At 42.0% G+C, this 15,793-nt stretch overlaps 1 protein-coding gene across 3 annotated transcripts in view; it reads right to left on the reverse strand.

Annotated features, from left to right (window-relative positions):
• The window catches only part of SRPX (sushi repeat containing protein X-linked), a 47,923-nt gene that overhangs the window by 7,138 nt on the left and 24,992 nt on the right, over nt 1-15,793 (reverse strand). For 2 of the 3 annotated variants that reach the window (XM_075430573.1, XM_075430564.1), the window contains exons 2-5: nt 12,613-12,672; nt 5,926-6,117; nt 5,139-5,315; nt 1,132-1,258 (exon numbers count right to left, since the gene is read on the reverse strand). In XM_075430573.1, coding sequence (XP_075286688.1) covers nt 1,132-1,258; nt 5,139-5,315; nt 5,926-6,117; nt 12,613-12,672 — 556 coding nt within the window. Of the gene's footprint in view, nt 1-1,131; nt 1,259-5,138; nt 5,316-5,925; nt 6,118-12,409; nt 12,550-12,612; nt 12,673-15,793 lie in introns of those variants that run through there. The other variant, XM_075430583.1, reaches the window with a different exon arrangement.

Consider the following 15,793-nt stretch of genomic DNA (forward strand, 5'->3'; position numbering starts at 1 on the left):
CTACATGGGATATTCCCCATTTTTTTGCCTGCCAGACATTATTTCATCAAAAAGACTTTGGAATTTATTATGACACTTTTCAAAGTTTTTATTTTATCAGCCTTAAAATTTTTTGATGCTGTTAATTGCCACGGAATTATCACATTAGACCTTAACAGCAATATTGGTTTTAATTGTTTAATGAATTCTTCTTTCTGATATTATTTAAACTGTAGCAATAAAAAGGCAATGTCCTGTGTCTTTCTACAGCTTTTTTGTATTCACATAAAACTGTAAACATCTTTTATGCTAACAATTTTGAGATTGTAAACATCTTTTATGCTTACAATTTTGAGATTTTAAGCTTAACCAGTCCACTAACTGGACGTAACTTGTTCAAAAAAAAAGCAGATTTTCTATATTCTTTTCATTACAATAATCTAGCTAGACTGACATAAAGAAGGGTAAATCAGAGACAGTGGTACCATGACAAGCGCACCTTTGTCTTCTGGAAAATGTGGCTGCGAAACCATAAAAACTGACAAGGAAATTCTGAAGAAAGTGTTAAGTTTAAATACAATGTTTAAAGCTCCCTAAGTATCAAATGAGAGGCATTACTTTACAAAGAACTTCAGAATGCTGTGACATCAGTACCCAGCACTACTTCAGGAAGAAGCCTAAAGATGATTGCAGATATTGTTTTGTGACCCAATTTGTCTTTGTTTTTTTTAAAAGAGTCAAAAATGCCTCTTCTGCTACCTCCAATGAACTATTATCTTTTCATTGTTACATATAAAAGGTAACTTGCTGTAAGAAAACTCATTGTATATGAGAAGAGACACAAAAGCAGCTCTGGAAAATTTCACAGGTGCAGTCAAAATGCTATTGTCTTCTATTCCATCAGCTCTAAAATAACCATAACAATCTGCTACCCCTCTACATGCCAGTTCCTGAATAATTCAAGTTGTCAATTTTTAATTTTTACATTAAACTTGCAATTCTTTACAGGCCATTGACATGTGACAGCTATAAATAAGCATCTTGGATGAATTAAGGGGAAGGGTACCTGGCCACCCTCATCAGTTGAACTGCTGACCAAGGACCCCAGGAATAGACAGGAGAGAATGCAAACATCTACAGATTTGCACCTACTCCGTAAGAATCCCATCAGCAGTGTCCCGTCCCTCCGGGGTGTCCCAGAAGACTCTGGCCGTCAACTTGTTGGGCTCCGCGGTTTTCTCCTTCACGCTCGGACACTGGATTCTTGGAGGTTCAGTATCTGTTGAAACAAATGTCACAGAAATGGGCACCTGTGCATCTGTTTCAGCTATGCATTTTCTTCACAGCTCTTGCCCTGCTGTCAGCATAACCCAGGACCACCTTCAGCTGGCCTCCTCAACACTGGAGCCGTCCCAGCCAAGGCAGGTGGAGCCTGTACTTCTCACCTGTTTGTAAGAGTAGTAAGAGATGACAACAATCAACCCCTTGCAGTGTAAAAAACTAATTAAAAGCAGTTCTTGCAAATTTCTTTACATAGTCCCCAGTTAAAAAGCATTACCAACAAATGGACTATATTTAGCTTTGAACTCTAAGGAGGGATGCCCAAGATTGTACCCGAGGAGCCTGGCCCTTCTGTTTATCTGCTCTTCCTCTCTTTGTTCATCTGTGCAGTAGATATTGTGAGAAACCCACAAGATTGCTGACTGCTGGGGAGGTTTAATCAGAAGGAAAAATCATCCTGCAAGCACCGGATTCTCAGACTCTCACTTCATAATATTCCTGGGCAGAGCTGGAGCCAGGACACGCTGCAAGGTGTATGAGCCCGTACGGCTGGACGTACGCTTTTACTACAGTGCCACTGATGAAAGACCAACGAACAGCCAAGCAGATTTATTTAAACTGTTTAGCAGGGCTATATATTAAACGGGTGAATCTCAGCTGCCAAGTTTAAGTCATGGGCAGGGAAATTGAGATTTCATAAAAAATTTGGCCCAGTTCAGCCACATTCATGTAAGTTGTCACCTTTCTTGGCTGCTCTGCAGCAGCAACCGGTACTCTGGCTCCATGCAGGGAAGTGGCACTGCAGACATGGCATCAAGAGGTCAGCAGTGGAATACTGGCTTTTAATGCCGCTTTTTAAACTTTGTGGAGAAAAACGCTAAGTTTTCAAATCGGTTTCAGAATTATTTTTTTTTAAACATACTTCTGGGACTAGCCATATTAACAATTTCAACAAAATTTAAAGAGTTTGTTAACTGTCTTTCTCATATGTTGTTAAAGGCTGACGTTTATTTGCTTGTGAATTTGGGATGACAATAGGAAAGAAACAGAGGGATCTATGGAATGCCCACTGCTTGCTTATTCAAGAATCCGTCTGGGACAGGTAAACAGTCTGCTGCTACATAAACACACTGTTATCACTGATTGCTGATGACATTGAATGATGGCTGGAAGTTAATTCAAAACATTAGTCTGTGTCAAAAGCATAAAGAAATCAAGAGACTGGAAATCATAACAGGGTGGAATGAAAAACATTGTCCTTCTCTCCCCACCTCCCTCCACAAGGCATTGCTCTGTATTTCAAAACATCCATTATCAGGGCGTGTATAATTAATGACTCAGAGTGCAAAGCTTGTTTCAGACATCCGTAGTTGGAAGCTGTTAACCACCTATCAATACAGTCTCAGGATGTGACAAAAGGATGACTTAGCACAGTGACAGCCATTTAGCACAACGTCCCTTACACAATCAGCAGGAAAATGAAACCTTTACAGAAGAAAAGACGGTGACATTTTTCAATCTTCTAGAGGCAAATACCTATTTCAGCCTATGTTACAGTGCATTAAGGATATAATGGAAATATTATTCAAGTGAGTATTGGCATTTTTAGCTAACCGATAACTGAAAGCAGCTGTACATTGATCTTTTGTAATCTAAGTTATTTCAGCAACTTGAAGGATATCCTTCCTCTTACAGGAGGGGGACAGGGGACAGACAGTCTGCTTTGTTAGGACAGAATACTCACTGTCTGTAAGGACTGCTGTAAGTGACTGCTAAAACATACCTATTTTTCTTTAATTGAAAAAAACAAAATCTTTTCCCCCTTTTTAATGAATACCTGTTTCAGCAATGATGTTAGTCTTATGCCCTTCCTACGCAGATCTTCATTACTGCACTGCGAACCCCAAGTAGTTTTGTGCAAAAATGCTAAGCAGCGCAACTGCAGTACAAACGGTAGAAGACAGTCCCTTGTTTTCAAGAGGATTATAAATTCAGATCTGCAGTAATTTTTCTATACTTGATGCTAATAGCTGTGGTGTCCCCAAGCCACTTTCCTACCTATTTGCAATGACAGAACTTTACCAGCCCATGCCTATGATCACACGTAACATCCCTACTGTGCACAGTGTAACTAATTGCTTATAAGCTAAAGTAAGAAATAAACCAGCCTCTTTGCCTTCGTGTTTCATTGCTCCCCTCACCTTAATTTTACTCCGCTGCAAGTGAGCTGTTCAGCCAGTTCTCTCCCAGCCACTGGTAAGCTTTCGTAGGCTGCGGGTCACTGATGACTTTTCTGTAACTAGTGAATTGCAGTAAGGGATATGTGTCCAATTGCAAACTCTATTATACTGTTGGGGTCATGCCTGGCCCCAAAACAATCTCTATGCTACCTATCAAGAGGTCAAAAGATACCTTATTAAACAGTTTGCTAACTGCATAACTCACTATTCACATATAGGAACTGTGTGCACGCAAGGTTTGAAGGGGGTCTTCTCCATTCTATGTGGTATTACCAGAACTCAAATAATAGTATTACTTTTACTGGGTTACTTGGGACTTGTAATCATACCCTATGCAAAAAGTATCCTGCATTTTCTGAATCAAAAATAAGTGTTAGTGCTAACTTAGCCTCTTTTTTTGCTAAAGACATTCTTGCTTACTCTGCAAGACAGCATCCTCTGTAATAAGCACGCCATCGCTGCACACAGATGAGGTTCTGGAAGTGCCAGGAAATACAGAGGACAACATTTTATCATTTCCAAACTTAAAAGGGTTTGTTTTTCTTCCTCTGTCCACACCATTGAGAAGGACAAGGCTTGTTTTTGTAAATAAAAACGAGACACCACAAACAGTCTAGACCTAAGCAGCGGGCTCATATCTACATTTGTACAACACCAAGTAACAGGAAACCTGAACAAAACTCTGTGAACGTCAGGCCACAGTGGAGAGACTCTAAAGCCATTTGGTAACCTAGACTGAGCCGCAGGCATTCAAGGAAAACCAAGTTATCATAGGCAGAAAACACTGAGCACAAATACTCTACTACCCACAAGCTCAAATTACTGGTAGCCAATTCAGATGGCCAAAAAATACCTTCTTTTGTGGGTGGCTGCTGAACCTTTTATCAGAGGCTTCCCAGAAACAAAAGCAGCAGCTGAGACTTCACTATCTGCTGAAATCTCATTGGTAGGAAGGAAAGTTTAAATAGACTCAGTATTTGTTTATCTCTCTTTTGATTTCTGTATATAAAAACAATTATTCCAGCTGAGGTTCTTGGGAGACCGCTGACTATGTAATGAAAATTGCTGGCATAACTAATGTGAACTAGCCTGAAATTTAGTGTAGCTCACTGCAACCATGCTGGTAACTACAACCCATTCATATTCCCTGGACATATTTGGAAACCATGATCCCAAGAAAGAAAAGCAATAGGGGAGGGCAGACAAAAGCTTTAGTTTCAAACCTGTTTTATCATGAAGTTGCAGAGAGCAGGACAGACTCCAGCACAGAGAACATGCTAGAAGAGCAGCACAGTAATTATACCTACCAGCGAGTTACCCAAGAGATCAGCGAAGGCTGTTACAAGCATTGTAAAGCAGTGACCATTTAAACCAGCCTCATCTTTATTACAGTAGTAACGCTTGGACCTGATAGCGTGCGTGTAAGGAAGACAATCACTTGGGACTGAAAGTACTCAGTGACAGAGAGCACTCTGCATCCCTTGGAAAACTGTTCTCTGCTTCCTCAGAAGGGACAGTTGCTTTTTTCCCCCAGGAACCGGATAAAAGAGCATTTTAGAATTTATTTGGAGGACTCGGGCACCAGCAGTTACATCAAGATGCCGACTTTCCAGGACGCAGACTAACCATTCTACTTACCAACGCAGGACGCTGGCCGGCCACTCCAAACTTTGTTGTCCGTGCACGTCACTATACGGTCGCCTTTCAGCTGGTATCCTGGTGAACAGTAGTACTCACATCTTGAGCCAAAGTAGGCACCATCTAAACACTTGAAGCCCCCGTTGGTCGGCATGGACAAGGTGGGGCAGCGCTTTTCTGGAACAGAAAGCAAAGGCTTCTGGAAACCTGTTATCGCCCTTCAGAGTAACATGAATGTGGGGCATTACACAGAAATAAGGATGCAGCTAGCAAACGACATGTGGGAGAAAGTCATGTTCCACATGAAGCTTTTCACAGTTCATTAGCTGTGTTTCAAATTTAATTTACATGCACAGTGGCGTAATGCAATATATATATGAGAAAAAGATGACAAGTACCTATTCCTCTCTTCTCAGAAAATGTTTTACTGCAAGAGACCGCTTAGACACCTTATACAAATTGTGTCAGCTTACAAAATCCAAGATGGGCAATATCTCAACGCAGCTTTATGGCTCTGTCATAAAATCGTTCCCACAAACCAAAATCCCCCACTCCTATAATGTTCCCTGTCTTTGTCCTCTACCAAGAGTGTTTGTACCACTCATGATACTTACCATGCCATGTACCACTGTAAGATCAGCAACAAGCCAATATACATATCCAAGTATACTGTCAACGTTTAAAATGCAAATAACAATCCTAAGATCACTGTTTCAAAGGTAAGTAAAGTTTATTGTCTGCTGAATCTGAGGCACAAGCCACACACACAGATTTCACAGCTACTTACGTTTGCACAGAACTTTCCCAGACCAGCGTTTGCTTGACTGGCAAATTAGCTGCTGAGGGCCATGCAGTTCGTAGCCTTTTTGACAGCGAATATCACATCTTGTTCCCAATACATTCTTGTAATATTCCCCTTGAGGTGTCCTGCAGTTTGCATAACCATGTTTCACCTTAATGGGGGAGCACCACGGTGTTTCTAGCACAGAGAACAAAAAACCACTCATACTTGGCAAAATGTAAAAGGTCAGACACAAACACAAAATCACTTTCTTTATTCAAGGTCACAGAGAAGAAATGGAAAAAAAAAAAAAAGTCTTATTTGAAAAGCCACCAATCCTCAAAGTGGGGAACTAACAATGCAGCAAGGTGCACTAAGACTTACACACCAGAAGGTCAGCCCTTCAAAGATTGGCAGCTCGTTTTTATTACAAACATTAAAACGATTGTAGCTGTTAGATTTTGGGGTCGTGGGCTATGTTTTTTTGTCCATGGAATATGTGTGCCACCATGTGGACAGTTTGATGACAACCGGACCTTTTTTCCCTTGTTTTTAAATAGACACATCTCACTTCTCTTTGGTAACAGAAGTTTGCGTTAGCAACACATGTAGTCTAGCTGTAGTTGTCATCTTTATTCTCTTCCTGCTTATTAAAAAAAAAATCTCCCATAATAATTTGTGCAGTAAAGGACATTGCCTTGGCTCAACTCTGTGATAATTCAAGCTCTCCCACAGTTAGAAAGGATGTGACTTACATAAATCATGTCGCCAATGTGTCAAGACTGTCTCTACACATCCTCCATGTGTCAGAACAACCATTCAGGGTTTAAGTACGGCTCCAGTTTTGCAAAATTACTTTCCAAGTTAGCACCCAGGATTAAGCCTGAACTGGAACTTGTGAAGTGTACAAGAACAGCAGTTCTCACTGTTCTCCGCAGTTCTGCAGTGCCACACTGAAACATTCAAATACTCTTTGTATCACCAAACACTGAAACATTCAAATACTCTTTATATCATCAAAAAAATAGCCCTCTACCAGCAAATGGGCACAATACCATTGCCATGATTAAATCTGAAGGCAAGTGTCCAATACAACAGACTAAGTGAAGAGCTTTCAAGAAAGATCTGGCCTTACTCCTCTCTTTTTGGTAGTAATTTGTAGCTTCCAAGTGCAACCTGCATTCAGGCACAATGCATATATTTGACAGCACAAACCCCTGCACTTCTTGCTGTCAAATCCTTCAGAAGGTGTCAATGTTCATTCACAAGCCTACTATATACTCTTAGCACATCTTCAGAAACAGGAATGCAAGCTGCAGAAACTTAAATTCAGTTCTAAATGTTGTCAAAGGTCTGGACTTCATGTGTTGTACTCTTCACCTCAAAAGACGGGTAGAGGACTGCCATTCCCTAATATCATGGAAATGTAGCCTGAAGCACAAGAACCACCTTCTAGCTGCTCCTGGATGTAGCACAGTGACACGGATGGATCTGCCAAGTCAGAGGAAAGCTGGAATTTGGCTGGGACTTCATGGCTAATGCTCCTACCAAACTCATGGGAAAAAGGTAAACACACGTACATAAAATTGAACCCTTAATAACTGCTCAGGGCTACACTTTAAAATACTCAGCATATGGGTACCATCTTCTTGCAAAGATTTAACACCTTACTGTGACACCGATGGGTGCAGTATCAAATAGAGACCTCCCCTCCCCAGCCAAAGCTTAAGAATCTTTGTTTAGCGCTGACAACAGGGTGCACCAAGAAAGCCGTGCTTCTTCCGCAGCGGGCAGCTTCTCAGTAGGAGTTTCCTACACAAGGAGTGACTAAGCCTGCCCCTTCTCAGCTCCAAGATTTGAAAAGGACACATTGAGAGGGAGGGATTGCAAGGCAAGAAGAGAAAGATGACAGGTCCTGAAATCCTGTGTGACAGTGTGTGACATGTGGGAGGTATATGACAAAACTTTCAAAATCTGCAAGAAAGATGGACCCCCCTCCAAAAAAAACCAAAACACAAAGAGTTTTAGCCTTCATCCTTACAAAGTCAGAGAAGACATACAAAAAATAATTTCTAGATCATCTTTGTCAGTTTTAGTTCTTAATTCCTGTAGTTATTGTGTACATTTTTCTACATGATTTGGATCAGCCCCACACATAAATAAACAAAAATCAATACAGCCTGTTCTATTTCTCATGCATGGGATATTTATATTCAGTGTACAATGTCTCTTAAGACACATTTACACTTTCCCAATGGAAACTACATTTTGCACATACATTTTGCTATGCTCGTCTTGAATCAACTCAAATAGCAGCTGAGTACTAAAATTAGAGACTAATTGTCAAGCTTTTGACTACACCAAGAGCACGTTCCTCTAGACTAGTCCGTTTCTGAAGCAGTCATATTGTATTGTGACATGTTTATTTTTGTATTTCACCAGTACATGTGAAAACCCTTTAAACAGATGTGTAACTGGCATTATTCCCAGTGTCCCCAGATACGCAGTAACTGAGCCACGGGAAACAAGCAGACCAGTCTAACAGCATGCAGCAGGGTAGGGGCAGAGCGCAGTTCAGTATTTTGGCTCAGCCACACCATCATCCCATCTGTGTTTTTTTTCACCTGTGGTCCTGTTTTCCAAAATTACTGAACGTCAAACACATCCCCCACTATTTACCTTACAATTGTGCAAAGTAGTTTGATGGAGAGTGATTTTTGTTGTTTTAGTTCTTTAAAAAAAACAAACAACCATCTCCTGTCCTTCAACCTAATCTCCATCCCACAGTTACCAAAAGACGTTTAAAAAAACCCTCATCAGCTGACTTGGGCCACTTTGTTGAGGGGCTGTATCACAGTGGCTCACATTTTCCATGCTTGCCGTGAACCAGATTAAAACTGGGAGAGCAGGTGAGGAGTGTGAGCTAATGGGAACAGAAGTCAATCAGCTACTGCTGACATAATGAATGATGACAGCACCCATCTCCTCAGCCTCCGTAGCTGCCTACCCCACTGCCACTGGGGCAGTCTCAAGCATCACCTCCGAGCACCCTGTGGGGGAAGCCATGCCATGTGGGACTCACAGAGGCTGCCTCTGTCTCACTCACCTCCTGGAGAAATTCTCCTCCTCCCGAGCTAACAACAAGTTTTCCATAATCTCCCCTTCAGTGGTCTCATCCCCAAAATTTCCAGCTTTTCTGTCACACTTGTTTGTCTCATGCTCTCAAGACTCTAAACATAGATTTTATTTTTTAATTTAAAAAAAAAAAATCTTTTCCCACTTGCTATAGGATCTCCTTAACTAAGGAGGAGGCCTCAGTTTTTCTGCAGACAGGTTTAAACCTGAAGTTACTAGGAGCACGCTGACTGAAGGGGCACAACAGCGGGGGATGAAGACTCAGGCAGACTGAGCTTTTGCGGCAGCCAGCTAGGTAACCCTTCAGCAAATCAGTTCAAGATATTTATGCCTCAGGTTTTCGACATGTATAAGGTGCAAATGCACATGGCTGATTTCCTTTGTAAAGAGCATTCAGACAAACACGCTTTGCAACATGATCAAGAGGCAAATAAAAAAAAAAAAGGCAAAGCAGCTGTTTCAGGTATTGCAAATTGCCCGAGTTTTTCTGCAAATTTTTGTGGCTTTACAAACACGCTTGCCTTGAGTAAACAGCCGCACATATATTTAAGAAAAAAAAGTGGCTAACAGCTAACAAATGCAGTTTAGAGCACAAACGGAATACTGAAAAAAAAAAAAAGCCCTTCCTGTAGTTTTGTTGCAGCTATGGTGGTCTACAGAAAGAAACAAAGCAAGGCTCCTAGGGAGAGGTAATACATCTTTTACTGGACCAAATGATACTGTCAGAAAGAAAAACAAAACCAGACCTGCTTTTGGATGCAGATAACTTGAAGAGCTTAGGAGGAACATCTGTTTGATCTAAAACATTATTATGCTTACTCTAGAACGGAATGTGAATAGAAGAAAGTGAGTGAGGCAGGGTTTATAAGGGGGCAAATATCTGGGTTTAGACCAACTGGTATCACTGAAAAAAAATCCCAACTAACTTGAAAAGCTTATGTGCCTGAAAGCACATCAAACAATACAACAAAGTTTTAGATCAAAGTTTGTTTATTTTTACGTGAAGGCACATATTGGTTTTCGAAGGCTAAGCAGCTACATGGAGTATTTATGGAATATTAGAGCTGGATGGGGCCCCGAGAGATCACACAAGCTGTTCTCTGCCTCAAGAGAAGATCAGCTGTGTTCCTGAAGGCTTTAGAAATAAGAAAAGCTACAGGTTTCCCAGGCACATCTTCTGGAGCTTCGCCATCTGTACTGGGCTCTGTTCACCTAACTGAAATTTGAGTTTTTAGGTACCAGGATCTACATAGTGGGTTTTTTTGTTTAACGGAAATTTTGCGCCGTTCCTCAGCAATACAATAGCCTGCATTATCACTTAGCAGTAAAACATTTCAGAGACTCAATCCTGTGTTTGAAACCACTGGAAAACAGGCAGCTAGCAAAAATTGCTGAAGCCACAGCGTTGCCTCTACAGCTAGGGCTACTGTTTGATCATGACAATATTTGAGAAAACACGTCAGGAATGAGGATCATCAGAGCAGCAGCACTAGAGCTGTGATGAACACAGGCATTGCTGTATTCAGGAAGCCTTGCCCCATCAAACATGATCAGACACAGCCATGCCAACTGGTAGGAAAAAAAGCATTATCTAAAGCATCTTTTCCCTCAACCCCTCAGTCCCGTTTAAACACCAGCCTCAGTTGAGCATTTCCTTCACGAGCAGCATGCAAAATGACTGGCTGTACCATTCCTTGCTGGTACACCAGCTCGCGGAGCTAAGAGTTCACCAGGGAGCAAAGGAAAAACTCTTTAAAAATGCTGTGGGTGCAGAAAGTCTCAGCGATGTTTCTCTGGAAAGCTGAGCAAGTCGAAAAACATCCAGACGAAGACAAAAGGGTTTGGTAGGAGGTTGATTCCCCCCACCAATAAACTGCAATGTTTTGTTTGTAGCTGCCTAAGAGGACGAATTCGTGTGGTTGCTTGCACTGTTTAGTGAGTATGTATGCAAAGAAAAAACAATGCTCCTTATGTATGTTCACATCAGTTAAGAAAACACATTTAGTTATTTGTTACTGTGAAGTTTTATTTGCCAGGCAATGGGCCATACCCAAAATGCTGGACTGCACGTATAAGGAGAAGCTCTGAACGTAGCTACTCAGCTGATTTTTCCTTGCTTTGTCTTTCTCCACCCCCTTCCCCCCAACATCAACTTAAATAAGTATGCTAATGAAGAGTGAGCCTTTTCTACTCCAACACTTTACACTCTTAGATCCACATTGTCTGATCTTCAACATTTGGCAGTAGCACTTCCAAGCTCAGTGCAGTTTTTAATATCTCTGTGAATGAGTCATTATGTTTCACTTACCCTGGTGACATTTTGGCTGACATGAGCATAATCCATTTTGGATCACCATATAAAAGCAATTTATACAGAACCCGCATTTTAACTACTTGCCTGCCCTGGCATGAATTGGCATTGATTTATCTTCGTGATCTCTGGAATTCTTTTTCTATGTGTCTGCAGAGGGTTACATGTTAAAAGCCAACGAAAAATGAGTTTACCTAACTAAAGCTTTCGAGAAATATTTCTGCATGTGTTTGAAAGCAAAATTTTACATTGAGTATTTTACTGAGAGGAACATAAGACATTTACGAAAACAGCACATAGACATGGCATCTGTGCTTTCCTCTTTGTTGTTCATAAATGTTTGAATTACTTTATGACTTACCACTTGTAATGCCCATTGAGTCTTTGCAGACAATCAATAATGCACAACAGGACACCAATGCCCAGTATTTTCAAGTAATCAAAATGATTACATTACAATTCTAGCATGTCCACAGACTAGTTTACTCAATAGAAACACAGGTACCATTTAAAGTGACAAGTAAAACGCTAAGTTTCTTTCCTCACTGTCTAGGCTTCTGAAGGATTTTGGCAAAGGAGAGGGGTACTGATACAGAAGACTTTTTAAGAAAATGGACACAGTAAATGGAAGAACTACTGGTAGTGGCAAAAAACTTCCCAATCTTGCTGAATGGCAAAATCAAAAAACAGGGAAGAAAAACCGAATTTGCTTTATAAACACGCCAGTCCGTTCACTCATTCATCCAGCTATATAATTTGGTTTTGGAATGTACACTTTCATTTGTTAAACACCCTTCACTTGGCATTTCAGGTAGAAGGTTTACCTGAAATGCAAACAATTTTATGGGGGAAAAAAAAAGTCATGAAAATCAAGTTCTCTTGCACGTACTTCTATACATTACCATCAGCAGGCCCAGGTTTTGAGTCAGCTTATCATTGATGGTTTTGTTAGGATGTATGAAGAACAAAGAGAAGCTCTTCATAGATTTTCATGGTTTAAGAACCTGATCTTTCAAGAGCAACGGCAGTGCAAAAGTTACTTACTCGGGTGCATAAAAGAGTGGTGATCAGTACTTGGTCTAATTTCCACTGTTAAAAAAAAGTAGAAATTACATCTTGATTTAAAAGTCCATGAGAAAAATGATGGAGCTGGATCACCAAGATTTTATAATCCATGAAAAGAAAAAGAATGAAGCTTTCTCTCAGCAATCAGCTGATCCTCTTTAGCACATAAGCAAAGCATTCACCTTTATATCTATTGCGTGCATACACATCTTCATCATCTTCAAGGGGTGAATATCCCGATCCTACAATACAAAACAGAGAAAAAAAACTGCAGCAAGAAAGGAAATATAAATTAAGAATAAAAGAAAGCTTTGCAAAAAGGCATGCAAGATTAGGATGCAGTAATCTATGCAATGCCATCAGCATGGGCTTCTCTGAAGCTCAGATTCATAGCAGACCCACTTTATAGTGAATTTGGAAGGGGCAAATTGATTTGGTAATCAAGTGAAATAGTAAATCTCTCTCACTGTTTGTAAAGCACTGTTGTGCAATGCCATGTTGCACATGCCAAGTCACAGCTCCTCTGCTATGGAAAGCCCACCTACCGTGCAGCTTGGTCTATTGAGCAGAGAGAACAGAGGAGGTACAGGTGAAGGGGGACATCAAAGGTTTCACTATAAAGTGGTTCCATAGTGTTACTGGCTGTTAACAGCCATCAGGCCAAACAGCAGAAGTACAATGTGCAGATGTACAATCCTCTTTTACAACCTGTATGATCTTCATAGCAAGAAGAAAACATTGAGGTACATTACCTGCAAACACAAGTTACACTCAAATCACACACAGAGTTTGGAATCAAGCAGTCTTCTGGGGTTGTTCAAAATAAAGAGACAGTATAGTTCTGTACTTTTATAAAACTATGCAACAGTTAAAGCTTAAAATAAAGGTAGAAATTGCTTTATAAAAACCAGAAACCATTTGGAGCACCAGCATTCAGGTAATTCATCAATAAAACACGGCAGTCAGCAAGAAAGTCTTCAAAATATCCTTATGCAACATTTGTTTAAAATCAGCAGCTTCAAAGCATAAATCTAATCTAGATTCTAGATAAGTCTTCTCCAAGAAGAACTCATACAAATCTCTCCTCTGAGAAATCTTTCTATAAACCTTGCATGCAACAGGCAGGTACTAAGGCAGCTTAGCACTACGCTACAGGAGCTTCTCACATGTGCTATCTCACTACAGCTATGGGGATATTTCATCATGATTTGTTGAGGTCTGAGACCACGGTCTGTATAAGTTGCTGCTTAAAGTTATGCTAAATTAAATATTAAATAATTTAGACACCTCAGCAAACTACTAATTTCATCTGCAAAGCACATAATTTTCTGCAGAAATCAAACCCAACAGACATTAATGGCTAGGATGATTTAGCATAAGGGTAAAAGGGTAATGGCTAGGATGATTTAGCTTAAGGGTAAAAGAGCTACCAAAACAATCTCCCCCAAATTACTGTCAGCATCTGTTAACAGATTCCACTTATTATAAAAAACAAAATAAACTCCCCAGAAACCAGTGAAACTTTACTTTTTACTCTGCCAGCCTCAGGGAAAACCCAGCCCACATCCGTGCGGCTGCTCCACAGAGCAGCTGTAGTGCAGAGTGCCCATCTGCAGCAGGGCAGTGCCCTCGGCAGTGCCAGCCACAGCACTGCTCGCGAGGGTTCGGGCCGCCTGAAGATGAGACCCTCTGCACCCTCGTCACCCTTCTCACCGTGTTACCTTGCGCACAGGGCACTGGCGCCCAAGGCCTGTGGCCACCCTCAGCCCTCGGCAGCGCCTGCTGGGAACCACAGGGAAGAGGGGACACGCGTGCTCCATGTCAGACCAAAACCTTCTGCCAATACTACAGCCATGTGAACCATGCTCCTGTGTGTGAAAAATCATGAGTGTCGCATTCGCATCTACAATAAAAGTAGCAAAGCCCACAATTCACCTTGGACCCAATTCAGAGCTTGCTGTTATTGCTGGGAATCCTTCCCCCAGTTTTCAGAAGGCTTTGAGCTGGGACCTGATGAAGCCAACTCCCAAACAGCTTCTCCCCTGAAACCGAGGGCTTTACATAGCACAGGCTTCCAGTCACTTGGGAGCTGCTTCTCTGGGTTTTCAGATTTTTCTTCTTGTGGTTAAATTTTCGATGTCTAAACACTGATATCCAAGAAACTCCTTGACAGAAAATTGTTCAACTTTGTTGCAGTTGAAGTCTGACTGTATAACATGAAGAGCAAGCTGTGATCCCCGAGGGCTTCATGGAGGCCTTGGTATGTAAACGAACACCACTCTAAGCATCAATTATTCCGTCAGAAATTAGGATACTCTTAGCTATTTACTCAGTTTGAGGGTTATAAAACTGTTATCTCAGTATGAGTGGGTCCAGAAGAGGGCCACAAAGATGATCCGAGGGCTGGAGCACCTCTCCTGTGAGGACAGGCTGAGGGAGCTGGGGCTGTTCAGCCCGGAAAAGAGAAGGCTGCGGGGAGACCTCAGAGCAGCCTTCCAGTGCCTGAAGGGGCCTACAGGAAGGATGGGGAAAATATCTTCAGCAGGGCTTGTTGTGATAGGACAAGGAGCAATGGCTTTAAACTGAGGGTAGATTTAGACTCGATATAAGGAAGAGATTTTTTAGAATGAGGGTGGTGAGACACTGGCGCAGGTTGCCAAGAGCGGTAGTGGAGGCCCCATCCCTGGACACATTCCAGGCCAGGTTGGACGGGGCTCTGAGCAACCTGGTCTGGTTGGAGATGTCCCTGCTCACTGCAGGGGGCTGGGCTAGATGACCTCTAAAGGTCCCTTCCAACTCAAAGCGTTCTATGATTCTTAATTGTCCAAATTTTAGTTTGCAGTGACATCAGCATTTAAAATCAGTAGATGTCAGAGCTATGTGAGCTCTTATGTATTTACCTTTCCTTAGATGAGAAATAATTAAATGCTTCTGGAAGTCGCCTAACAAAAATTGGCCTGAAATTGGCCCTGAAACAATGCTCAGTTCATGGAGGGTGGCACCTCCCACTCCCAGCTCACTTTCTAGGTCAAAATGAGAAGCGACTCGGGTTTCTTTCCTAACAAGCAATGCTTATCTACCACAGCCCTGGCTCGGGGCACCAGGGGAAAGGCTGTCCTTGCGCTACCCTGGGAAGGTCTCGCTCCCACCCTCCCGCCGCCTCTGCCCGCACCGAGCCCGCCGGCCGACACCGGGCCTCAGCGGGGCCGGCAGAGCCTCTGCAAGCTGCGGCCAGCAAGGCAGCCTGGGCATCGCCTCCCAGCCCCAGGCGTCGCCATGAGAAACCAACCCAGTCTGGAGGGCTGCCCTGCAGAGCCAGGCTGGCAGTGGAGGAGGTGTCTTTGCCCTGACAGACCGCGGCGG

Source organism: Opisthocomus hoazin, chromosome 1 (genome assembly GCF_030867145.1).
Source record: "Opisthocomus hoazin isolate bOpiHoa1 chromosome 1, bOpiHoa1.hap1, whole genome shotgun sequence".
Lineage (NCBI taxonomy): Eukaryota > Metazoa > Chordata > Aves > Opisthocomiformes > Opisthocomidae > Opisthocomus > Opisthocomus hoazin.